At 43.5% G+C, this 27874-nt stretch overlaps 1 protein-coding gene across 2 annotated transcripts; it reads left to right on the forward strand.

The window, feature by feature from the left end:
• The first annotated feature begins 849 nt into the window (after positions 1-849).
• On the forward strand, positions 850-27312 carry LOC112265076 (galaxin). Of its 2 annotated transcripts, none has more exons than XM_042295869.1 (12): positions 850-938; positions 3689-3720; positions 4260-4402; positions 5091-5219; positions 5534-5760; positions 14127-14158; positions 14698-14840; positions 22269-22369; positions 23079-23308; positions 25443-25771; positions 25997-26053; positions 26221-27312. In XM_042295869.1, exons 3-12 carry the CDS (start codon positions 4261-4263, stop codon positions 26490-26492), a joined length of 1662 nt encoding a protein of 553 aa, XP_042151803.1. In that variant the 5' UTR covers positions 850-938; positions 3689-3720; position 4260; the 3' UTR covers positions 26493-27312. The 2 variants fall into 2 exon arrangements, with proteins under 2 accessions (XP_042151803.1, XP_042151804.1); XM_042295870.1 differs by having other exon boundaries at positions 25997-26114; positions 26221-26399.
• The last annotated feature ends 562 nt before the right edge of the window (positions 27313-27874 follow it).

Raw genomic sequence — 27874 nt, forward strand, 5'->3', positions numbered from 1 at the left:
AGGACCCATGCCAAATCTTTTCAGTCTCCTGAGGGGAATAGGTTTTGCCGTTGCCTCTTCACAACTGTCTTGGTGTGCTTGGACAATGTTAGTTTGTTGGTGATGTGGATGCCAAGGAACTTGAAGCTCTCAACCTGCTCCACCACAGCACAGTCGACAAGAATGGGGACATGTTCGGTCCTCCTTTTCCTGTAGTCCACAATCATCTCCTTTGTCTTGATCACATTGAGTGAGAGGTTGTTGCCCTTGCACCACATGGTCAGGTCTCTGACCACCTCCTTATAGGCTGTCTCATTGTTGTCGGTGATCAGGCCTGCCACTGTTGTGTCATCAGCAAACTTAATGATGATGTTGGAGTCGTGCCTGGCCTTGCCATCATGAGTAAACTGGAAGTACAGGAGGGAGCTGAGCACACACCCCGAGGGGCCCCCGTGTTGATGATCAGCATGGCAGATGTCTTGTTACCTATCCTTACCACCTGGGGGCGGCCCATCAGGAAGTACAGGATCCAGTTGCAGAGGGAGGTGTTTAGTCCCAGGGTCCTTAGCTTAGTGATGAGCTTTGAGGGCACTATGGTGTTGAACTGTAGTCAATGAGCTTCTCACATACAGTAGTCAGGTGTGAAAGGGCAGTGAATAGCATTCTTGGATCTGTTTGGGCGGTACAAATTGGAGTAGGTCTAGGATTTGTGGGACCTTTCTTAATGTCCAGTCATGTGTGAAAGGTTTTTATTGTCCCGCTGGTAGGACATACATGTTTCAGTGGCGATTGAACATCAGCTCACAGGATGAAAGGCAGAGATTAGCATCATCCTCCCAAGTGAAAAATCTCTGTTTCCTTCTCCAGCGAATCACGGGGATCTGGGCCTGGTCAGGTGTCTGTAGTAGTATATCCCTCCCGGCCGACTCTTTGAAGAAGAACTCTTTGTCCAGCTTGAGGTGAGCAATCGCAGTTCTGATGTCCAGAAACTCTTTTCGGTCATAAGAGACGGTAGCAGCAACATTATGTACAAAACAAGTTACGAACAAAGAGAAAAAACAAACAAAATAGCATGGTTGGTTAAGAGCCAATAAGACGGCAGCCCTCTCCTCCGGCGCCATCGTGTCATGGGTGAACTGAGAGTGCAGGAGGGGGCTGAGCATGCACCCTTGTGGGGCCCCTGTGTTGAGGATCAGCGTAGTGGAGGTATTGTTTCCTACCTTCACCACCTGGAGGCTGCCCGTCAGGAAGTCCAGTACCTAGTTGCAAAGGGCGGGGTTCAGACCCAGGGCCCCGAGCTTAATGATGAGCTTGGAGGGTACTATGGTGTTGAAGGCTGAGCTTTAGTCAACGAACAGTGTTCTTACACTTGTATTCCTCTTGTCCAGATGGGAAAGGGCAGTGTGCAGTACAATGGTGAGTGCATCATCTGTGAATCTATTGGGGCGGTATGCAAATTGAAGTGGGTCAAGGGTGTCAGGTAAGGTGGAGATGATATGATCCTTAACTAGCCTCTCAAAATACTTAATGATAACAGAAGTGAGTGCTACGGGGCAATAGTAACTTAGTTCAGTTACCTTTGCTTTCTTGGGTACAGGAGCAATGGTGAACATCTTGACGCAAGTGGGGACAGCAGACTGGGATCGGGAGAGATTGAATATGTCCGTAAACACTCCAGCCAGCTGGTCTGCACATGCTCTGAGGACACGGCTAGGGATACCGTCTGGGCCGGCAACCTTGCGAGAGTTAACACTCCTAAATGTCTTACTCACGTCGGCCACGAAGAACGAGAGCCCACAGTCCTTGGAAGCGGACCACGTTGGTGGCACTGTGTTATCCTCAAAGTGGGCAATGAAGGTGTTTAGCTTGTTCAGAAGCAAGACGTAGGTGTCCGCAACGTGCCTGGCTTTCCCTTTGTAGTCCGTGCTTGTCTGTAGACCCTGCCACATACGTCTCATGTCTGAGCCGTTGAATTGCCAATAATAAATGTGGCCTCAGGATATGTGGTTTCCACTTTGCACAAAGTTCAGTGAGGGCCGTTATGGTATCGGCTCGAGGGGGAATATACATGGCTGTGACTATAACCGAAGCGAATGCTCTTGGGAGGTAATATGGTGGACATTTGATTGGGAGATATTCTAGGCTGGGAGAACAAAAGGACTTAAGTTCCTGTACATTATCACAAGCACACCAAGATTAGCTAATCATGAAACATAAACAACCGCCTTTCATCTTCGAGGAGAGGTCTTTATTCCTGTCTGCGCGATGTACTGAGAACCCAGCTGGCTGTATGGACGGTGACAGTATATCTGGAAGGAGCCATGATTCCATGAAACAGAGTATGTTACAGTCCCTGATGTCTCTCTGGAAGGAGATCCTCGCCTGAGCTCATCTACTTTATTATCCAGGGACTAAACAGTAGTGAGTAAAATACTCGGAAGCGGTGGCTGGTCGCACTGGACTAGAAGTATATCTCTAAATATCTCTTCTCCGCTGGTGGCATCTTGGAGCAGCCTCTGGGATAAGTTAATTGCCCTGGGGTGTACGAACAAAGGATCCAATTCGGGTAAAAGTCATATTTCTGGTTATAATGTTGGTGAGTTACCGCTCTGATATCCAAAAGTTATTTCCGGCTGTATGTAATAACACAAAAACCCTTCTGGGTTAATAATGTAAGAAATAACACACAAAAAAATGAAATACTGCAAAGTTGCTTAGGAGCTAGAAGCAGAGCTGCCATGTCTGTCGGCGCCATCATCACCCTACATTTGGACTCACTCATTAGTGAACATGCGATAGTGAACTACAGTGAAATGTAACCAAGTGTGTAATATAAAAGGGAGGTTATAGGGATGTGCAATATTCAGGTATTTTGGATATTAAGGGGATGTGTAATATTGAGTATATGGGGGGGGGGTTATGTAATGTGGAAGGGTGTTAAAAGTCCTTAAAGGGGCAATCAGCAGTTGCTACATCCATTTTTGGACATTTAAATGAATAATATGTACCCATTGATTCTTTCTATGAATTAGAGAGTGATTACATTTCTCCAGCCCCGTCCCTCAGCTGGGGAGGGTGGGGAGGCTGTTTTGTTTGATGTTATGTCTAGCCTATGTCACGCTCGTCTGAAGAAGAGGACCAAAGCGCAGCGTGCTACGTGTTCATGATTTATTTTCAAAACACTTGACCACTGAAACAAAATAACAAAGTGCAAAACGACAACGAACAGCTCTGTCAGGTGCAGAAACACAAAACAGAAAATAACTACCCACAAAACACAGGTGGGGAAAAAGCTGCCTAAGTATGATTCTCAATCAGAGACAACGATAGACAGCTGCCTCTGATTGAGAACCACACCCGGCCAAACACAAAGAAATAGAAAACATAGAAATAAAGAAACTAGAAAGCCCACCCCAGTCACACCCTGTCCTAACCAAAATAGAGAATAAAAGCCTCTCTATGGCCAGGGATTTGTGACAGCCTATGCCATGCCTCTCTTTTTTTTTGTGAACCTTTTCCTACCACAATGCCTTTACTTGTACATGAAGCAAATATCAGTGAAAAACTGAACGTTAAGAAATATCTCATCTGAAAGGACAATGTTTAATGTTAGTAAAAGGCAACCTACTCGTTTTGTATGGTTGTAATGAAACTTCATATTATGATGGTTTGTCATCTTTGTGTGTATTTTGTTCTTTCTATTTTTCAGAACAAAACAATTGCTCAGAGTTCTCCAAACTGGTAAGGTTTCCTTTTCCCTTCAACCATACACTGAACCTCATGTCTAACTTTCTTTATTCAATGTTCAATTCAACCATTTCATTTACATTCAGGTTATAAAATCATAAGTGGTCCTTTTGGGTCAAAGCCACAATGGGAATGACACCTGTTTTAAATGATGCAATATATATATATATATTTTAAACATGTCAGCTTTTCTGAAGGTTCTTTGTAGGTGTTACAAATAGTTTTATTTTCCTTGTGGGTTTAGGCTCTTGGTCTTGGCCCGAGACATTGGAATGGTCTGCCGGCAAGCACATTGATATTATGAAAACCTCAACCTTTAACTGTCAACCTTTTGTCTGAGAGGGGTGGAATGATTAAAAACATGCTTATGGATTATTTAAAAAATAAATAAAAGAGTAACTGAGCTTGAGCATGTGTATTTGTGTACATATAATTATGTTTATGGTTTGTTTATGTGTGTCTTTATGTACATGTTTATTATGCATCTAATTGTGTGTGTGTGTGTCTGTGTGTGTGTCTTTCTCCACATGCAGTATGCCTGGGGAGAAGCCTTGTGGTCAAAGTGCCTGCTTTAACCCAATAACAGAACGTTGCTGTGTGAACCCTACATCTCTCCAGGGACAAAGTTACTCACATGACCAGACCTGCTGTGATGGAACACTCAGCCATACTCCAGGTAAGACAGCACAAGGTTTACTACTTATCTGCAGTGTGTGTGTGTGTGTGTGTTTGTGTGTGTGTGCGTTTCCACTATAATAAACAGTGGAAAATATTTTCCCTATCTTTCGGACTAGGGGTGCATCTTTGCGAGTCTGAGTCTGAGAGCAGTGCCAATCTTAGCATGTAAATCTTGGTGGGGGAAAAAATAAGAAGTGGGATGCATGCCAGCAAAGCCACTACACAACACTAAACAATACATTAATTGCACTATAACGGTGCCCACAAATGGCCTACATAAAGCTGTCCCAACAGCAGCCTCAACATCTTACCACTGCTACACCTGGCTATCAGCGGAGCCTTGTCTGGCAGCGATAAGATTTAGCCTCATTTACTGCCTTTAAAAGAAACATAGCTGATATGGCTGACTTGCTTAAATGTGCTTTGTAATGACAATTGAGATCCACAAACTATGGCGTAAGGGGACGACAAGCGGATAAGAGGCAACCCGTAATTTCGATTAAGACATTAATGAGCAAGTTCTCCCACTTAAAAAGATGAGAGAGGCCTGTAATTTTCATCATAGGTACACTTCAACTATGACAGACAAAATAAGAAAAAAAATCCAGAAAATCACATTGTAGGATTTTTAATGAATTTTGATATGCTTGATATGTGTTTATCTGTGATTCAACCATTTCTTGCAGGTCAGCTGACTCCGCATGTGAGCCAGCTGGTGTCAGATTGCTGTGGCTCTAGGGCCTGTGATCCACTCAACCAGTGTGACTTACAGATTCTAACCAGGACCCAACCCCATTCCAAGTGTTGTGGAAAAGGTAAGCGAGATCAGGTCTAATCACAGCTATTGACGTCTTTGCTGTCATCATCGATTACGTAGTTGTTTTTCTTTCATTCTTCCCAAAACCATAAAAACAGGTGCTGTTGTTTTACTGTTTTTACCATCGAGGTCTGTCTACTCCGAAAGCTGTTTGTGAGATGTTTCCCAATTCTCTCATGCTAAGTCTTTGTGACAGCCTAATTTCCCACCTGCACCTCATGGCTCTTTTGTTCACTTTCACATTGTCAACCTTGTAACACTTGAACTGAGCGCTTGAAAGCACTTGATCAATCCTTATTACCTGTTCCACAGAGCTTTACAATAAAGACCACCAGCTCTGCTGTGGACATGTCGATAAAGGAAGGAAGGTCCTGACCAAAATGTCCCGTCACCACCTGTGCTGTGGAGACCAACAGTTTGATCCGCGAAGCCACTGCTGCTGCCAACACATCACTGAACCATTAAACCCTCAGCCTCTCAATGCAAGCTGCTGTGCCATCCAGGAATTGCGACGTACTCCCCCAGCGCAAACTGTTCAGGTACAAAACATATTTGTGCCATACGCACTGAACCTTCTGAACATATAAGAACATTAGGGGCATCAAATCAAAATCAATATATATTGGTCACGTACACATATTTAGCAGATGTTATTGCGGGTGTAGTAAAATGCTTGTGTTCCTAACTCCAACAGTGAGGTGGTATCACAACAATGCACACAAATCTAAAAGTAAAAGAATGGAATTAAGCAATGTCTGAGTGGCATTGAATAAAATACACTAGAATACAGTATACACCCATGAAATGAGTAAAGCAGTATATAAACATTATTAAAGTGACTAGTGTTCCATTTTATTTTTATTTATTTCACCTTTATTTAACCAGGTAGGCTAGTTGAGAACACGTTCTCATTTGCAACTGCGACCTGGCCAAGATAAAGCATAGCAGTGTGAGCAGACAACACAGAGTTACACATGGAATAAACAATTAACAAGTCAATAACACAGTAGAAAACAAAGGGGAGTCTATATACAATGTGTGCAAAAGGCATGAGGAGGTAGGCGAATAATTACAATTTTGCAGATTAACACTGGAGTGATAAATGATCAGATGGTCATGTACAGGTAGAGATATTGGTGTGCAAAAGAGCAAGTAAATAAATAAAAACAGTATGGGGATGAGGTAGGTGAAAATGGGTGGGCTATTTACCAATAGACTATGTACAGCAGCAGCGATCGGTTAGCTGCTCAGATAGCTGATGTTTGAAGTTGGTGAGGGAGATAAAAGTCTCCAACTTCAGCGATTTTTGCAATTCGTTCCAGTCACAGGCAGCAGAGTACTGGAACGAAAGGCGGCCAAATGAGGTGTTGGCTTTAGGGATGATCAGTGAGATACACCTGCTGGAGTGACGAGTGATTCCATGTCTAAGGTGCAGGGTTGAGTAACTGGGTGGTAGCTGGCAAGTGATGGCTATTTAACAGTCTGAGGGCCTTGAGATCGAAGCTGTTTTTCAGTCTCTCGTTCCCAGCTTTGATGCACCTGTACTGAGCTCGCCTTCTGGATGATAGTGGGTTGAACAGGCCGTGGCTCGGATAGGGGACGGCCTTGGTGATCTGTTGTGCATTGATATTCTAGTTTTGTCCCTTTAGGGTACCTGTAACCCCCCTTGCTTACCTACGTTAAAATGCTTGGAATGTTCTTCATGTGAAACGCATTAAACAATGCCCACATTAATTTCTACTCCCGTCTCATATCCTGTCCTTGTATTAGATGTATTAGTAATACAGTGTGCTATACAACAAAACTGGTGACGAGGAAGAAGCGTTCTCACGTTTGTGCTCATTTTCTTCTGCAGAAAGTCTGACTTAAATTCGTAAAAAAAATAGCTGTAGAAAGACGCAAACAAATGCTAGCTAGCTTTTGATGTTACAGCAACGAGTAAAAAAAAGGGTCTGGGAGTAAAGGACTGTCTGAAAAGTGTGAGAAAGAAAAATAAACCGAAAATGTCTGCATTGGTTTGAATACAGGAACATTTGATGAATCTGGAGAACAATGGAGTTCTTAGACAGAACATTTTGAGTACTTTTTTTGGCAAATGGAATTAAAGCAGAATTTGTTGTGCCAACATTTTTGACTGTTATGAGAGGAACAACATTTAATCTATTGCGCAGCCTAGTGTCATGAAGTTGGTCTGGGGGTAGGTTTATGACGGTCATAAATACCTCTCCCCCCCTTTTCCTCTCTCTACCCTAGTGATGTGACATTTGAAAATCCCTCGTTTTAAATAGACATTCTGGGAACATCAGAAGGTGGGGGGGAAATGAACCATATTTTGGTAATCCGACCAGTTGAACATATGCGTTGGTACTTAATGAATATGATGTAAGTTTGGTTGTCATCTGAGACATTGTCATCAATGATTGGATGACATAAACTCTACAGTGGAAAGTTTACACATTGTAGTTATCGGATTCACATGGAACTGTTGTTCAATTTAAATGTTTGAATATAAATTATTGGTGAAAATATTAAATGTAATTTTTAGCTTCCAAATATTTATGCTCATCGTGTCATCGGGATCTCTGTTGAAAAGCTTGTTTCTGTTGGAGAGTGTCCATCCTCTCTCTCTCTCTGCCGTGGTTAGAATGGATAGTTCAGAGTGACATTAATTCACGTCGTTATAGAATAGGTGTTTCGGCGGTTGTCAGTCTTTGTCGGTTGTCAGCGTTCAATGATACCGAATTCTACTACTAACATACTACGCAAAGTTTGTGCCAAACCTAGCTAACATGTTAAAGCCACTGCATGAACTTTTGAACAAAACCAAACAGTTGAAGTGGACAGACAGATGTGAGGAGGCCTTCAAGAAAGTGAAAACAGCCTTAGCTCAGTCAGAGGCCCTAACCCACTTCAACCCCAACTTGCCATTACAGTTGGCATGTGATGCATCGCCTTATGGCTTTGGCGCGGTTGTCTCACACATCATGCCATCAGGTGAAGAAAGGCCAATTGCTTTCACATCACGGACCTTAAGTAAAGCCGAGAGCAATTATGCACAGATAGAGCGTGAAGCACTCGCCATTGTGTTTGGAGTTAAGACATTTCATCAGTTTCTGTTTGGCCGACGATTCACACTGTTGACGGAACAAAGACCCCTCACCTCCATCTTTGGTCCCCACACCGGCATTCCATCGCTTGCAGCCAGCTGCGTGCAGCGATGGGCATCATTGTTATCTGCTCACCACTACGATATCAAGTTCAGAAGGTCTGAGCAGCACTGCAGTGCAGAAGGCCTCTCAAGGCTCCCCTTACCTGTTGCACACACTGAGCACTCCCAGGCTGAAATCTTCTACTTCAAGGAAGTGACGAATGCCCAAGTTACGTCTGTCCAAGTGAAAAAGTTCACCCACACTGATCCAGTGATGCCTGAGGTCGTGGATATTGTCACTCGTGGAGAAGGACAGATGCCGGACAGCCTATAACCTTACCTAGTGAGGAGAAACGAGCTCACAGTTCAGTTTGGATGCTTGCTAGAAGCAGAAGAGCCTTGGCAGCAAGTCCACATAAACTATGCAGGCCCACTGGAGGATCGTAATATTCTTAGTCGTAGTTGACGCACACAGCAAATGGCCTGAGGTCACAGTGATGAAGAGCACCTCAGCGGAGAGAACCATCGAAGAGCTACGGTCAATCTTCAGTCGCTTCGGCTTGCCAACGCAACTCGTTCGTGATAATGGCCCCCAACTGGTGGCTGAAGAGTTCCGGTCATTCATGGCATATGCAATTCAGCACATCAAGTCAGCGCCGTATCACCCTGCAACGAACGGCCTCGCTGAAAGGTTTGTCCAAACGATGAAGCAAGTTTTAAAATCATCACAAGACTCCGAGACAATGTGACTGTAGACTCATCTGTACGTCGTCATTACCCTGCAAGAGAAAGACGACCCCCTGACAGGTTGACTATATAGTTCAGACTAACTTCCGACATTGGGGCAGAATACACCCCAGGGTTAAGTCTGGGACGTGAGGCAGTCTACCCTCTTTCCCTAGTTTCGAAAAGGTTATTCTGAAAAGTTCATTTATTTACATTAAGAGAACTTATGTTAAAAAGAAAACAATAGGAAAAACAGTGAATATTTACTTTTTCCTTATGAGTCATCAAAGGTAAAGGGGAGGAATATGTTGTGTATTGATATTCTAGTTTTGTCCCTTTAGGGCACCTGTAACCCCCTTGCTTACCTACATTAAAATGCTTGGAATGTTCTTCCTGTGAAACGCATTAAACCATGTCCACGTTAATTTCTACTCCGTCTCATGTCCTGTCCTTATATTAGTTGTATAAGTAATACAGTGTGCTATACAACATGATATTTTTGGCCTCCTGAGGTTGAAGAGGCGCTGTTGAGCCATCTTCACCACACTGTCTGTGTGGGTGGACCATTTCAGATTGTCAATGATGTGTACAGCAAGGAACTTGAAGCTTTTCACTTTCTCCACTGCGGTCCCGTTGATGTGAATAGGGGCGTGCTCTCCATGACGTCCACGATCAGCTCCTTCATTTTGTTGACGTTGAGGTAGAGATTATTTTCCTGGCACCACTCTCCCAGGGCCCTCACCTCCTCCCTGTGGGCTCTCTCGTCATAATCAGGCCTACTACTGTTGTGTCATCTGCAAACGTGATGATTGAGTGTGTGGCAACACAGTCAAATCAAATGTTATTTGTCACATGCGTCAAATACAACAGTTGTAGACTTTACAGTCAAATGCTTATTTAAAAGCCCTTAAACAACAATGCAGTTTTAAGACTTTTGTAATATTTTTAAGTAAGAGATAAGAATAACAAATAATTAAAGAGCAGAGGTAAATAACAATAGCGGGGTTATATATACAGGGGTACTGGTATAGAGTCAATGTCAATTTGCGGGGGCACCAATGTCGAGGTGATCGAGGTAATATGTACAAGTAGGTAAAGTTATTAAAGTAACTATGCAAATATTCTGGGTAGCCATTTGATTAGCTGTTCAGGAGTCTTATGGCTTCGGGGTAGAAGCTATTTAGCAGGCTCTTGGACCTAGACTTGATGCACCGGTTACGCTTGCCGTGCGGTAGCAGAGAAAACAGTCTATGAGTAGGGTGGCTGGAGTCTTTGACACATTTTCGGGTCTTCCTCTGACACCGCCTGGTATAAAGGTCCTGGATGGCTGTAAGCTTTGCCCCGGTGATGTCCCAGGCCATACGCACTACCCTCTACAGAGTCTTGCGGTCAGAGGCCAAGCAGTTGCCATACCAGGCAGTGATGCAACCAGTCAGGATGCTCTCGATGGTGCAGCTGTAAAACGTTTTGAGGATCTGAGGACCCATGCCAAATCTTTTCAGTCTCCTGAAGGGGGAATAGCTTTTGCCGTTGCCTCTTCACAACTGTCTTGGTGTGCTTGGACAATGTTAGTTTGTTGGTGATGTGGATGCCAAGGAACTTGAAGCTCTCAACCTGCTCCACCACAGCACAGTCGACAAGAATGGGGACATGTTCGGTCCTCCTTTTCCTGTAGTCCACAATCATCTCCTTTGTCTTGATCACATTGAGTGAGAGGTTGTTGCCCTTGCACCACATGGTCAGGTCTCTGACCACCTCCTTATAGGCTGTCTCATTGTTGTCGGTGATCAGGCCTGCCACTGTTGTGTCATCAGCAAACTTAATGATGATGTTGGAGTCGTGCCTGGCCTTGCCATCATGAGTAAACTGGAAGTACAGGAGGGAGCTGAGCACACACCCCGAGGGGCCCCGTGTTGATGATCAGCATGGCAGATGTCTTGTTACCTATCCTTACCACCTGGGGGCGGCCCATCAGGAAGTACAGGATCCAGTTGCAGAGGGAGGTGTTTAGTCCCAGGGTCCTTAGCTTAGTGATGAGCTTTGAGGGCACTATGGTGTTGAACGCTGAGCTGTAGTCAATGAATAGCATTTTCACATACAGTACCTTTTGTCCAGGTGTGAAAGGGCAGTGTGGAGTGCAATAGAGATTGCATCATCTGTGAAATCTCTGTTTCCTTCTCCAGCGAATCACGGGGATCTGGGCCTGGTCAGGTGTCTGTAGTAGTATATCCCTCCCGGCCGACTCTTTGAAGAAGAACTCTTTGTCCAGCTTGAGGTGAGCAATCGCAGTTCTGATGTCCAGAAACTCTTTTCGGTCATAAGAGACGGTAGCAGCAACATTATGTACAAAACAAGTTACGAACAAAGAGAAAAAACAAACAAAATAGCATGGTTGGTTAAGAGCCAATAAGACGGCAGCCCTCTCCTCCGGCGCCATCGTGTAATGGGTCATAGGTGAACTGAGAGTGCAGGAGGGGGCTGAGCATGCACCCTTGTGGGGCCCCTGTGTTGAGGATCAGCGTAGTGGAGGTATTGTTTCCTACCTTCACCACCTGGAGGCTGCCCGTCAGGAAGTCCAGTACCTAGTTGCAAAGGGCGGGGTTCAGACCCAGGGCCCCGAGCTTAATGATGAGCTTGGAGGGTACTATGGTGTTGAAGGCTGAGCTTTAGTCAACGAACAGTGTTCTTACACTTGTATTCCTCTTGTCCAGATGGGAAAGGGCAGTGTGCAGTACAATGGTGAGTGCATCATCTGTGAATCTATTGGGGCGGTATGCAAATTGAAGTGGGTCAAGGGTGTCAGGTAAGGTGGAGATGATATGATCCTTAACTAGCCTCTCAAAATACTTAATGATAACAGAAGTGAGTGCTACGGGGCAATAGTAACTTAGTTCAGTTACCTTTGCTTTCTTGGGTACAGGAGCAATGGTGAACATCTTGACGCAAGTGGGGACAGCAGACTGGGATCGGGAGAGATTGAATATGTCCGTAAACACTCCAGCCAGCTGGTCTGCACATGCTCTGAGGACACGGCTAGGGATACCGTCTGGGCCGGCAACCTTGCGAGAGTTAACACTCCTAAATGTCTTACTCACGTCGGCCACGAAGAACGAGAGCCCACAGTCCTTGGAAGCGGACCACGTTGGTGGCACTGTGTTATCCTCAAAGTGGGCAATGAAGGTGTTTAGCTTGTTCAGAAGCAAGACGTAGGTGTCCGCAACGTGCCTGGCTTTCCCTTTGTAGTCCGTGCTTGTCTGTAGACCCTGCCACATACGTCTCATGTCTGAGCCGTTGAATTGCCAATAATAAATGTGGCCTCAGGATATGTGGTTTCCACTTTGCACAAAGTTCAGTGAGGGCCGTTATGGTATCGGCTCGAGGGGGAATATACATGGCTGTGACTATAACCGGCGAATGCTCTTGGGAGGTAATATGGTGGACATTTGATTGGGAGATATTCTAGGCTGGGAGAACAAAAGGACTTAAGTTCCTGTACATTATCACAAGCACACCAAGATTAGCTAATCATGAAACATAAACAACCGCCTTTCATCTTCGAGGAGAGGTCTTTATTCCTGTCTGCGCGATGTACTGAGAACCCAGCTGGCTGTATGGACGGTGACAGTATATCTGGAAGGAGCCATGATTCCATGAAACAGAGTATGTTACAGTCCCTGATGTCTCTCTGGAAGGAGATCCTCGCCCTGAGCTCATCTACTTTATTATCCAGGGACTAAACAGTAGTGAGTAAAATACTCGGAAGCGGTGGCTGGTCGCACTGGACTAGAAGTATATCTCTAAATATCTCTTCTCCGCTGGTGGCATCTTGGAGCAGCCTCTGGGATAAGTTAATTGCCCTGGGGTGTACGAACAAAGGATCCAATTCGGGTAAAAGTCATATTTCTGGTTATAATGTTGGTGAGTTACCGCTCTGATATCCAAAAGTTATTTCCGGCTGTATGTAATAACACAAAAACCCTTCTGGGTTAATAATGTAAGAAATAACACACAAAAAAATGAAATACTGCAAAGTTGCTTAGGAGCTAGAAGCAGAGCTGCCATGTCTGTCGGCGCCATCATCACCCTACATTTGGACTCACTCATTAGTGAACATGCGATAGTGAACTACAGTGAAATGTAACCAAGTGTGTAATATAAAAGGGAGGTTATAGGGATGTGCAATATTCAGGTATTTTGGATATTAAGGGGATGTGTAATATTGAGTATATGGGGGGGGGGTTATGTAATGTGGAAGGGTGTTAAAAGTCCTTAAAGGGGCAATCAGCAGTTGCTACATCCATTTTTGGACATTTAAATGAATAATATGTACCCATTGATTCTTTCTATGAATTAGAGAGTGATTACATTTCTCCAGCCCCGTCCCTCAGCTGGGGAGGGTGGGGAGGCTGTTTTGTTTGATGTTATGTCTAGCCTATGTCACGCTCGTCTGAAGAAGAGGACCAAAGCGCAGCGTGCTACGTGTTCATGATTTATTTTCAAAACACTTGACCACTGAAACAAAATAACAAAGTGCAAAACGACAACGAACAGCTCTGTCAGGTGCAGAAACACAAAACAGAAAATAACTACCCACAAAACACAGGTGGGGAAAAAGCTGCCTAAGTATGATTCTCAATCAGAGACAACGATAGACAGCTGCCTCTGATTGAGAACCACACCCGGCCAAACACAAAGAAATAGAAAACATAGAAATAAAGAAACTAGAAAGCCCACCCCAGTCACACCCTGTCCTAACCAAAATAGAGAATAAAAGCCTCTCTATGGCCAGGGATTTGTGACAGCCTATGCCATGCCTCTCTTTTTTTTTGTGAACCTTTTCCTACCACAATGCCTTTACTTGTACATGAAGCAAATATCAGTGAAAAACTGAACGTTAAGAAATATCTCATCTGAAAGGACAATGTTTAATGTTAGTAAAAGGCAACCTACTCGTTTTGTATGGTTGTAATGAAACTTCATATTATGATGGTTTGTCATCTTTGTGTGTATTTTGTTCTTTCTATTTTTCAGAACAAAACAATTGCTCAGAGTTCTCCAAACTGGTAAGGTTTCCTTTTCCCTTCAACCATACACTGAACCTCATGTCTAACTTTCTTTATTCAATGTTCAATTCAACCATTTCATTTACATTCAGGTTATAAAATCATAAGTGGTCCTTTTGGGTCAAAGCCACAATGGGAATGACACCTGTTTTAAATGATGCAATATATATATATATATTTTAAACATGTCAGCTTTTCTGAAGGTTCTTTGTAGGTGTTACAAATAGTTTTATTTTCCTTGTGGGTTTAGGCTCTTGGTCTTGGCCCGAGACATTGGAATGGTCTGCCGGCAAGCACATTGATATTATGAAAACCTCAACCTTTAACTGTCAACCTTTTGTCTGAGAGGGGTGGAATGATTAAAAACATGCTTATGGATTATTTAAAAAATAAATAAAAGAGTAACTGAGCTTGAGCATGTGTATTTGTGTACATATAATTATGTTTATGGTTTGTTTATGTGTGTCTTTATGTACATGTTTATTATGCATCTAATTGTGTGTGTGTGTGTCTGTGTGTGTGTCTTTCTCCACATGCAGTATGCCTGGGGAGAAGCCTTGTGGTCAAAGTGCCTGCTTTAACCCAATAACAGAACGTTGCTGTGTGAACCCTACATCTCTCCAGGGACAAAGTTACTCACATGACCAGACCTGCTGTGATGGAACACTCAGCCATACTCCAGGTAAGACAGCACGGTGCCCACAAACGGCCTACATAAAGCTGTCCCAACAGCAGCCTCAACATCTTACCACTGCTACACCTGGCTATCAGCGGAGCCTTGTCTGGCAGCGATAAGATTTAGCCTCATTTACTGCCTTTAAAAGAAACATAGCTGATATGGCTGACTTGCTTAAATGTGGTTTCTAATGACAATTGAGATCCACAAACTATGGCGTAAGTATGGCGTTCGATTAAGACATTAATGAGCGAGCTAGGACGGACGTAGTCAATATAACAATTTGTTTAGCACTTTTGAAATGCACAGTGACAGAATTCAGAACATGGGCCATTCTTACAGTGTTCTCCCTGTACACCAAGTCAGAACCGTAAGATAAATAAAGGGAGCATATAAGCAGACAATGAAAGCTCTTACAATATTCGATGATTACATTTCTCTAAAACAGGTTACTCTCACTTATAATTTGCACACGAACCACTGTCTGCTTGGAGTAAGAAATAATGAATGTATTTACGTGTAAATGCCTTGGTTTGCCGTGTATCCCTCCTAACCGGACCTTTTTGGAAAGGGGGTCCGTTGGGCCTTTTTGCTCCATGCTTGTAAGGCTCTGATTGTCCAAAAGGGGCCCTCACCCATCTTCTACTGTTCTCCTTTGCAGTCGTCCGGTATCCTGTGACTTGTCGTGTAGTCCTGAACAGAACTACAAGTTTATTCTCCTTCAATTCGCTCTGAAAGATGCTTCTTTGAAGGTAGGCTAGCCAGCCGTGTCGATGGTTCCCAGTGGGGTGATGAGAGTAGCGTACCACGGGGGTTTGAGAAGAGTAGTAGAATGGTTCCACTTCAATTCGCTTTCTAGATACTTTACTTCAGACAGCTAATCAGCCGTACCAGTGATTGTCCAGGAGGTGACTTTATTGTCCCTACCTCGTGTTGAGATTAAACGTTTTGAATCCACTTTAAACGTGAGCTGCAGCTCTACGTCTCTCTAGTATGTTAATTTCTTAATCAATAATTTATACAGTTTGCAGGAAAGGGGCGGTTCCGGCAGGCTGACATGCTCTCTGACCTCACTCAAGGGGGAGGTGACTACTTACTGTGCACAGTTATAGAAAAATGTCCTCTTATAGAAAAATGTTTCTAAAATCCCATCCCTCTCTTAACCAAAACACTTTCATAATATTTCAGATTTCATACACAATGCATCGGATGGACCTCACACATATACAGTGGGGCAAAAAAGTATTTAGTCAGCCGCCAATTGTGCAAGTTCTCCCACTTAAAAAGATGAGAGAGGCCTGTAATTTTCATCATAGGTACACTTCAACTATGACAGACAAAATGAGAAAAAAAATCCAGAAAATCACATTGTAGGATTTTTTATGAATTGCAAATTATTGTGGAAAATAAGTATTTGGTCACCTACAAACAAGCAAGATTTCTGGCTCTCACAGACCTGTAACATCTTCTTTAAGAGGTTCCTCTGTCCTCCACTTGTTACCTGTATTAATGGCACCTGTTTGAACTTGTTATCAGAATAAAAGACACCTGTCCACAACCTCAAACAGTCACACTCCAAACTCCACTATGGCCAAGACCAAAGAGCTGTCAAAGGACACCAGAAACAAAATTGTAGACCTGCACCAGGCTGGGAAGACTGAATCTGCAATAGGTAAGCAGCTTGGTTTGAAGAAATCAACTGTGGGAGCAATTATTAGGAAATGGAAGACATACAAGACCACTGATAATCTCCCTCGATCTGGGGCTCCACGCAAGATCTCACCCCGTGGGGTCAAAATGATCACAAGAACGGTGAGCAAAAATCCCAGAACCACACGGGGGGACCTAGTGAATGACCTGCAGAGAGCTGGGACCAAAGTAACAAAGCCTACCATCAGTAACACACTACGCCGCCAGGGACTCAAATCCTGCAGTGCCAGACGTGTCCCCCTGCTTAAGCCAGTACATGTCCAGGCCGGTCTGAAGTTTGCTAGAGAGCATTTAGATGATCCAGAAGAAGATTGGGAGAATGTCATATGGTCAGATGAAACCAAAATATAACTTTTTGGTAAACTCAACTCGTCGTGTTTGGAGGACAAAGAATGCTGAGTTGCATCCAAAGAACACCATACCTACTGTGAAGCATGGGGGTGGAAACATCATGTTTTGGGGCTGTTTTTCTGCAAAGGGACCAGGACGACTGATTTGTGTAAAGGAAAGAATGAATGGGGCCATGTATCGTGAGATTTTGAGTGAAAACCTCCTTCCATCAGCAAGGGCATTGAAGATAATGTGGCTGGGTCTTTCAGCATGACAATGATCCCAAACACACCACCCAGGCAACGAAGGAGTGGCTTCGTAAGAAGCATTCCAAGGTCCTGGAGTGGCCTAGACAGTCTCCAGATCTCAACCCCATAGAAAATCTTTGGAGGGAGTTGAAAGTCTGTGTTGCCCAGCAACAGCCCCCCACTGCTCTAGAGGAGATCTGCATGGAGGAATGGGCCAAAATACCAGCAACAGTGTGTGAAAACCTTGTGAAGACTTACAGAAAACGTTTGACCTCTGTCATTGCCAAAAAAAGGGTATATAACAAAGTATTGAGAAACTTTTGTTATTGACCAAATACTTATTTTCCACCATAATTTGCAAATAAATTAATTAAAAATCCTACAATGTGATTTTCTGTATTTTTTTTCTCATTTTGTCTGTCATAGTTGAAGTGCACCTATGATGAAAAGGCCTCTCTCATCTTTTTAAGTGGGAGAACTTGCACAATTGGTGGCTGACTAAATACTTTTTTGCCCCACTGTAGAGTGTATACTTTTCACCCTAAATGGGTGAGAGAGGGTCTGGTTGGCGTTATTTAGTGCAAAGCTGATCTGACCTATTTGGATCCTCACAGGACAGTCATGACATTGTGCAGTCAATTTTCCGGACAGTTCTTGACTATGGTGTCACCATTTATCAAAATTCAGCAGCTGCTACTCTTATACCATTGGATGTCATCTACCATAGCGTCCTTCGCTTTATTACAGGTTACAGTTTCAATATTCATCACTGCGTCTTGTATCAGAAGATCGACTGGACCTCGACCTCGTATTCATAGCTGACTAGTTTGTATCTTCTGTGTTGATGGAATGTTTGTTCTCAGGGCACCATTGCAAATGAGATGCTGGTCTCAATTGGGCTCCCCAGAATAAATGAAAGTCAATTTAAAAAAAATTAAAACATGGTCGTTACCGAGATGGGTACTACCAACGCATCAGCGCCATTCATGTACAGAGTTAATAGGAGGAGATTACTGGGCTACATAGGTCACATATAACCAGTGATGGGAAAAGTACCCATACTTGAGTAAAAGTAAAGATACCTTAATAGAAAATGACTCAAGTAAAAGTGAAAGTCACCCAGTAAAATACTACTTGACTAAAAGTCTAAAAGTATTTTGGTTTTAAATATACTTAAGTATCAAAATTAAATGTAATTGCTAAAATATACTAAACTATCAAAAGTAAAAGTACAAATAATTTCAGATTCCTTATATTAAGCAAACCAGATGATACCATTTTCTTGTTTTTTATTTATGGAAAGCATGGGGCACACTTCAACACTCAGACATCATTTACAAACGAAGCATGTGTATTTAGTGAGTCCGCCAGATCAGAGGCAGTAGGGATGACCAGAGATGTTCTCTTGTTAAGAGTGTGAATTGGACCATTTTCCTGTCCTGCTAAGCAATCAAAATGTAACGAGTACTTTTGGGTGTCAGAAAGTACATTATTATCTTTCGCAATGTAGTGAAGAAAAAGTTGTCCAAAATATGAATAGTACAGTACAGATGCCCCCCCAATACAACTTAAGTAGTAGTTTAAAGTATTTTAACTTAAACCTTGTGTTGTCTTAAGGGTAAAAAATGACCACTCTGTTTAACAGCAGAGAAAACCCCCTAAATGATGTTTTTTTTCAACTTGAAATTTTATGACTTTTCCAAGAGTGACCCCAACATTAGAAAAAGTGAAACATTGCCTTTGCTCATATTTCCATTAAATTTGTACACCACCGGGTACAAAGATCGTCTTAGGGTCATTTTTGACCCGGCAGTTATAAAATAATTTACCACAAAGACACACACACACACACATACACACACACACTACTGATTGAACTCAGACAAAGCTAAAACAAGAAACACACGACTCAAGTTCACAGACAAAATTAAAACAATGTCAGACAAAATAGACAACATTTCAGACAAAATAAACAATTATTGAAAGCATTGTTTACTAATGGGGAATGCAGTCAGAGGCTATAAAGGTGCTGCAGATGACAGCCCCCCCAGTTCTCTCTTTGGTGAAGCCATGAGTGCATATTTCAGTGTCCAACAGGTCGTAGATCAGATTTTTTCAGATGTCCAGGAGGAACAAGAGAACAAAGATTTAGAAGAGGAGGAGGTATCTGAAGAAGATGGGGAAGAATACAACCAGAGCACGATGCATCACCTTCAGATGAAGAAGAAGATGGGGAAGAATACAACCAGAGCACGATGCATCACCTTCAGATGAAGAAGAAGATGGGGAAGAATTACAACCCAGAGCACGATGCATCACCTTCAGATGAAGAAGAAGATGGGGAAGAATACAACCCAGAGCACGATGCATCACCTTCAGATGAAGAAGAAGATGGGGAAGAATACAACCAGAGCACGATGCATCACCTTCAGATGAAGAAGAAGATGGGGAAGAATACAACCCAGAGCACGATGCATCACCTTCAGATGAAGAAGAAGATGGGGAAGAATACAACCCAGAGCACGATGCATCACCTTCAGATGAAGAAGAAGATGGGGAAGAATACAACCCAGAGCACGATGCATCACCTTCAGATGAAGAAGAAGATGGGGAAGAATACAACCCAGAGCACGATGCATCACCTTCAGATGAAGAAGAAGATGGGGAAGAATACAACCCAGAGCACGATGCATCACCTTCAGATGAAGAAGAAGATGGGGAAGAATACAACCCAGAGCACGATGCATCACCTTTAGATGAAGAAGAAGAAGATGGGGAAGAATACAACCCAGAGCACGATGCATCACCTTCAGATGAAGAAGAAATACCCCAAGCTGAAAGAGAGACATTTTTGTCAAAGAACAGCAAAGTAACATGGTCCTTGTCACCATATGACAACCAGAGAAGGATGGCAGCACACAATGTCATAAGGATGAACCCCGGGCCCACAAGACATGCAGTTGCCCTTGGCCAGGACATCGCCTCAACATTCTACATGTTCATCACACGAGCCATTGAAAAGATTATCCTGGAGATGACAAATTTGGAAGGTTTCCGTAAATATGGAACTGTAAAAGGATGGATGAGATTGACCTGCATGCCTACATAGGGCTGTTAATCTTAGCGAGTGTGTATAGGTCCCGAGGCGAGGCTACATGTCGTCTCTGGGATGCAGAGAGTGGAAGGGTGATTTTCCGTGCCATGATGCCACTGAAAGTATTTCACACTTTCTCAAGAATGCTACGATTTGAAGACCTGCAAGATGTGTGAGAGACAAACTGGCGACCGTAAGAGAGGTCTGGGAGAAGTGGGTGGAGCGTCTGCCATACCTCTACAACCCTGGGCCTGAAGTAACGGTTTATGAGCAACTGGTTCCATTCAGAGGTACATTACAGATGAAAATAAAAATGTAAGTGATTTTCACAGTTCATTTTATTATGTATTTCTGTAATATAATTGATTTATGTGATTGTTCTCTGTGACACTGATACTAATTACTGATAGTAATCTCTTTTGTAAAAAGGTTGCTGTCCTTTCCGGCAGTATATGCCCAGCAAGCCAGCAAAGTATGGCATCAAGATATGGATGGCCCTGTGATGCACAATCCAGCTACTCTTGGAAGATGCAAGTCTACACAGGGAAGCCGACTAGTGGAGACCCGGAGAAGAACCAGGGGATGCGGGTTGATGGGCTGAGGGGGCACAATGTCACGTGACAATTTCTTCACCTCTTAACTCAGACAGCAGCTCCTGAAGAGGAAGATCACCATGGTGGGCACAATTAGAAAGAACCAGCCTGAGCTCCCCCCTGCACTCCTCGCAACAAGGGGGAGAAAGGCCTCATAAAAGTTTGCCTTCACCACCACTCTAGTTTCTTACCTCCCAAAGAGTAACAAGAATGTGCTCCTCCTGAGCACACTGCACAAAACGGCTGAGATCAGTGCTCGTGAGGACAGGAACCCAGCCATCATCCTGGACTACAACCACAACAAAGGAGGTGTGGACAACCTGGAGGTGTTTGGAACTTACAGCTGCAGGACGATGACAGCCCGATGGCTCCTGGTCATCTTCCATAACATCACTGATGTGTCCTCATACAATGCCTTCATGATATGGAACAAGATAAACCCTACCTGGATTCCTGATAAGTGGAACATGAGGATGTTCCTGGAGCAGCTGGGAAAGGTACTTGTAACCCCACACATTCAAAGAAGGGAGCGCCTCCCCCGTACAGCAGCCTCTGCAGCGCTTGTGAAAGCTGTTCAGGGGGCTGAATCTTGTCCTGATCCACCTGAGTCTGCAGCTGGGGCAGGCAAGAGGAGGAAACTGTAAAACAAATACTATGTGCTGCACATGTGAGAAATACATCTGTAAAGTCCATGCACACACACTTGCATACTGTCCTACATGTGCTAATTAGACTTGTTTGATTTATGTTCTTTATGTTCACGTATTTGTTTTGTATCTATTATCTTATTTTATTCTTATTTATTGCTGTTGTTTATACACCTTGTGGGTGGGGGGCAATGGTTCAAAAAATGGGAGAAGACTAGTATTTTGTAGTTGAATTCCTCATTGTACAGTATATAATAATATATCACGATGTTGCCAAAAAGGTTCAAGACTGTTATTGTTTCCCTTCAATAAAATGCATTCAAAACTTCTTTCTGCACATTTCTGCTACTTTCTTAGGCTATACAAGTGCTATGTCTTGCTAAAATAAAATGTTTACACCTATGCAGTAACTTTAGAAATAATAATAATAAACCTCTACTTTAGTAAAGAAAACAATTATGACAGGTGTGTTAGATTTGGGGTTTAAAATTTAATTAGGCTGCCTTATTTTAGGGGTTTAGTGAAAGCGGGTCATTTTTTACCCTTAGGACAAGGGGAGTATTCAGAATGTTAAGACTACACAAGGTTAAGTACTTTACATCACTGCATATAACAACCAGAACCTCTTTCATGTGGCCCTCTTAAGCAACAGTACATTGTTTCGCATCTTCCTGGCATCTTCCTCGCATCTTCCTGCTGGAAACAATGTAGATTGTGTTGGGTAATTGATTGTGTTGGGTAATTACAAATTAGTTCATGATCTCCCTTTCTTGAACATCACGGTCCTCCCTCCTTCCCATCTGTCTGCCCAGGTCACTACCATAGTGCTAGCTGTGGCTCTAAGGTGTACAATCCAGACATCAAAACTTGCTGTTGCGGGAAGGTGTCCAATAAGGTGCTTGGAGTAAACCTGGTGAGTCCAGTAGATCTAAGGCCTACAGCTAAAGCCTAGTTCACTGATCCTCCTCCACTACATTAGGTTCAGTTCTCCTCATGTCAGTCAAAGTCAAGTAAAACAGCTTAATCATCCATCTACCTGTTGAGTTGTTGTTGGTCGAGGCATAAAGACAATGCAGGTAAAGTACCTGTCTAAAATGGCCGAAATATCTAAAAGTGGCAATGTAAGACAAGGCTGACACTATAAGTTTTCAACAGACCGATTTAAGTCCACTCAGAATGTTTAGACAGGGCCCCATTGGGAAGTGGGTGTCCCATACTCATTGCCAATGTTCTAAAGTGCTGTCTATCAAGGAGAAAATCTGCCCCGTGATTTACCAGTAACAATAACTATATATGGTGTTTGCTTTACTTGGGCTCTATGCGGTACCATGTCAGTTCTGACAGTACATTTAGTTCTGTAAGCCCCACCCTGCAACCAGTTGAGAGTAGAGCAGCTCCTCTTTTGTGTGAGAGTGTGTCAGACGACGGATAACTAGAGGTCTCTTTTCTAACGCTTAGCACTCTGTTGGTAGAGGATGAGTGCACAGGTCCCCTGGTAAGAAAGTTAGACTCTCTTTTATAGCATGTGAACTTTTGTGATTGTGGCATGCACATACCCATGTCTGTTATTCATGTTGTGTGTGTGTGTTGTTACCGTGCTGACTGGTGTGTCTCTCTCCCAGTGCTGCGGTACAACTCCGTATGGTGTAGAGGACCGAGGGGTGCTGTGCTGTAACCAGACCTTGCACCATGTGGTGGAGGATGGGTACCAGTGCTCCCCAGGTGGCCACTTGTATCTGCCATCCCGTGAGATGGTGTGTGGCTCACGAGTTCATCTGAACGATCCAGGCAAACACTGCTGTGGGGAGGAGACATACTACCCTCGGAATGAAATCTGCTGCAACGGACGCAAGTGAGTTGCACTGTAGTGTGGAAACTGTAGATAGTTGAACCTAGTCAGGTAGTTTATCCCAAATATGTGGGGTTATCACTGTCTGCAAGCACAGTTCAGAGTGCCTAAGGGCTAATAATTAGATCACTTCATCTTCAGCAGAATGTATCCAGCCTCCCTGTCTAAGTGTTTTTATTTATATTTAACTAGGCAAGTCAGTTAAGAACAAATACTTATTTGCAATGATGGCCTACCCTGGCCAAACCTGGACGACGCTGGGCCAATTGTGCGCCGCCCTATGGGACTCCCAATCACGGCCGGTTGTGATTCAGCCTGGAATCGAACCGGGGTCTGTAGTGACGCTTCTAGCACTGAGATGCAGTGCCTTAGACCGCTGCGCCACTCGGGAGCCCAAATTGTTGATGCAATGTCTTGAAAGTTTGTGCGTGCGTGCTTGTACTATAACTAACTGTGTAAAATATTTTCCCACCCACTGTCTGAGACTGGGTGTGCATCTTTGTATGTTTATGTCTGAGAGACATTGATGGATGCAATTCTGATAAAATAACATACCCACTACCTCAGATGTTGGATAATTCTTAATGGAATGCACCATGTCTTCCAAACTACTGCCTCCCAGACATATTTCAACAGGGTGTCAACCGCAGAAGCCACAGGTCTAAGGGTATCCTCCCTTTCTTTCCTTCACTTCACTTTTTCCAGCCAGTGGTATTCAGACAGTTAGACAGCCAGACTGGAGAGGTGGTATGTCTGCTTTTGGGTTTCCAGGAAAGGGGTCACACAGTAGGTAGTGGTTTTTGTCTAACTAGTCCTGTTGTTTGGCTTGTGCTTGTGGGTCACGACCTGTAGCGCGGTTCCTGTGAAGTTGCATGGCAGTCTGAATTTATACAGATGCCATTACTCAATACTTTGGCCATGAATCAAGAGAGAAGTCTGTGAGTGCAGTTGTGAGTAACGCACTTCAATCAATTTTCCTTTTGACTCTGTGGCTGAATCCGGTGGCAGTAGGTGCCGTTTACTATTAGAGGGGATGATTTTTTTTATTTTTATGAGCATGGCCTTATTTCCGGTGGTGTAAAGAACTTAAGTAAAAATACTTGAAAGTACTACTTAAGTAGTTTTTTTGAGTATCTGTACTTTACTTTACTATTTATATTTTTGACAACTTAGACTTTTACTTCACTACATTCCTAAAGAAAATGATGTACTTTTTACTCCATTCATTTTCCCTGACACCCAAAAGCAGTTGATACATTTTGAATGCTTAGCAGGACAGGAAAATGTTGGAAGGTTGGAAGGTATACCAAAAGGATAAAGTAAACCTCTCTGAAGCAGGTTTTCATCAATGATCTCTCTGTACTTTGCTCCGTTCATCTTTCCCTCAATCCTGACTAGTCTCCCAGCCCCTGCCTCTGAAAAACATCCCCACAGCATGATGCTGCCGCCACCATGCTTCACCGTAGGGATGGTGCCAGGTTTCCACCAGACGTGGTGCTTGGCATTCAGGCCAAAGAGTTCTTAGTTTCATCAGACCAGAGGATCTTGTTTCTCATGGTCAGAGTCCTTTAGGTGCCTTTTGGCAAACTCCAAGCAGGCTTTCATATGCTTTTTACTGAGGAGTGGCTTCCGTCTGGCCACTCTAGCATAAAAGCCTGATTGGTGGAGTGCTGCATAGATGGTTGTCCTTCAGGAAGGTTCTCCCATCTCCACAGAGGAACTCTGGAGGTCTGTCAGAGCGACCATCGGGTTCTTGGTCACCTCGCTGACCAAGGACCTTCTCCTCTGATTGCTCAGTTTCCGGGTTAAGTGGGCATTGTGTCAAGAAGCAGTGTGGCTTCATTGGGTTGTGTTTTCGGAGGACGCATGGCTCTCGACCTTAGCCTCTCCTGAGTCCGTACGGCAGTTGCAGCGATGAGATAAGACTGTAACTACCAATTGGATACCACGAAATTGGGAAGAAAAAAGGGAAAAAATAAAATACAAAAAAAAATTGTAACAAATCCATAACATTTTTAATGATCAGTACATATGGTGATCACCCAACAGGACAGCACAATAGCATTAAAGAAAGACACCAAATTATGAGATGATGTTCTCTTGGTTTTGTGAAGTAAAGTATTTTTTCTCTTCAAAGACACCACAGGTTGAGAAATGTTTCCTGCTGCGGAGGGAAGGCCTACGACCCCAGCAGTGGACAGATGAAGTGCTGTGCAGGGACTCTGTACAACCTGCAGGTTCAGGACAGGCTCCCAGGTGAGGCCCAGTGCTGTGGGAGTGTCCTGATGGAGGCCGGCTCCACCCAGACCTGCTGTTCTGCCCAAGGGCTAGACCTGCTCTACCCTACCCAGCCAGGGTTCACCTGCTGTGGGCACCGCTATCCCAATGCCTCCCTGTGGTCTTGCTGCGCCGGGGTCCTGCACCCAAGGCCTGAACCACACAACACCACCAATAACGTGATTCCAGGTCAGTGGGAACAGGATACAATCGATCCGTGATTTATGCCACAGCTTGAGTTGCGTCTGTTTATCTCCGAAAGGTCTCTGAAAGACCAACCTACAAGTCAGACAAGTGATATGAATATTTAATTATATATCTAGTTCATATAAGATAAAGGGGAAGTCTTCTGATGTGTCCCTGCCTGGAGTCTGTCTCTGTCCATTTGATTAGACTGTTGTTCATTATCCTCAGGACCCAGACTTCTACCACTGGGGGATCTGAAGACTGAAGTCCTGTGTCACAGCAGAAGTAAGGCCTCCAGTTTGAAGCACAAGATGACAGGAAACATTACTCACTACTTTGATCTTTAGTAAGAACAGTGGGAAGCACTAGAATCTTCTTTGACTCCTGGATGTACAGTGGTTTCACAACGCTTATCTAAAGTGTGTGTGTGTGTGTGTGTGTGTGTGTCTCAGTTCTGGTAGGGACAGTGGAGAGTGTGTCCATGAAGATCAATAAGCGGTCCATCGTGATGGTGAACGCCATGTACATGCTGGCCTCGCGTGGCCATGTCAGCGCCGTGCCTTCCCCTCACTACGTCACATTACCCGACCACTGCAGCTTCCCTGAACTGGTGCCGGGCAACACTTACATCTGGGTGAAAAATAATTTCTCAGGCACCATAAGATTCATCTCTGATCTCAGCGACGATTCCTTCCCTCTCCATTCCATCCTTACCATGTGCTGAACCTTTTTCTTGCCCAGAGTAAAGCTCTACATAATGTTTGAAAGCTTTACAGTGTTTGTTTGCAAGTACATTGTTAACAATCAACGGTGTAATAAAAAGCTCATCTTGGGTTCAGATGGGGTTCGACAAGTAGACAATGTGTGTGAAGTGAATATCACATTGTGCAGGAAAAAAAGCCTATTTTAACCAAGCATTTGTGTGTAGGTGTATGACTTCACCATGCATCAATTCAGGTGGTTTTGTGGGGGGTGGTTGCCTTTTTCCCATCATCATACACGTACCACATTATCTGATACTTGATCACAGGATCACATTTTTGTTTGATTATTTCACTGCCATACTGTGTTTGATCTTGTCTAGCCAACTTGTCTCAAGTCCCAGACTTTATTGTGTGTCATCCTCAATGTTTTTATTCATTTTATTCAGATGTTATGAATTTTGTCTTGTTGCTTTTTGTTCTGTTGCTCTGCGTGTGCTGAAACATTGATTAATGTGCACTGTCCCTGTAAAAAAAAAAAAAAAATTAAACTTAATGTGCATGCATGGCTTTTAAGTTATGTGTGCTTGTCTTTTTAAATGGTCGAATTATTAAACTAAACTAAAGAATGTTGTTTAAGATTAAAGGATCAACGGGAATTGGAAGGTTGTTACATGCTCGCCCACTCCTACAACTTGCCTCTGAGACTTGAATGAAGCAATGCATAAACATCCTAGGGCACTGAGTCTTTGGCTGCGTTTATGAGCAAAGTCAAATTATGAATAAAATAATATAAAACTGATATATACTAAACAAAAATATAAACGCAACATGTAAAGTGTTGGTCCCATGCTTTATGAGCTGAAATAAAAGATCCCAGAAATGTTCCAATATGCACAAAAAGCTTATTTCTCTCTAATGTTGTCCACAACTTTTGTTTTCATCTCCTGTTAATAATCATTTCTCCTTTGCCAAGATAATCCATCCACCTGACAAGTGTGGCACATCAAAAAGTTGATTACACAGTATGATTGTTACACAGGTGCACCTTGTGCTGGTGACAATAAAAGGACACTCTAAAACGTGCAGTTTTGTCACACAACACAATGCCACAGATGTCTCAACTTTTGAGGGAGTGCGCAATTGGCATGGTGACTGCAGGAATGTCCATCAGAGATGTTGCCAGATAATTTAATGTTCATTTCTCTACCATAAGCTGCCTCCAGTGTCGTTTTAGAGAATTTGGCAGTACGTCCAACCGGCCTGACAACCGCAAACCATGTGTATGGCGTCGTTTGGGCGAACGGTTTGCTGATGTCAACGTGGTGAACAGTGTGCCCCATGGTGACGGTGAGGTTATGGTATGGGCAGTCACAAGCTACGGACAACAAACAAAATTGCATTT

The sequence above is a fragment of the Oncorhynchus tshawytscha genome, linkage group LG13, assembly GCF_018296145.1.
Source record: "Oncorhynchus tshawytscha isolate Ot180627B linkage group LG13, Otsh_v2.0, whole genome shotgun sequence".
Classification (NCBI taxonomy): Eukaryota; Metazoa; Chordata; class Actinopteri; order Salmoniformes; family Salmonidae; genus Oncorhynchus; species Oncorhynchus tshawytscha.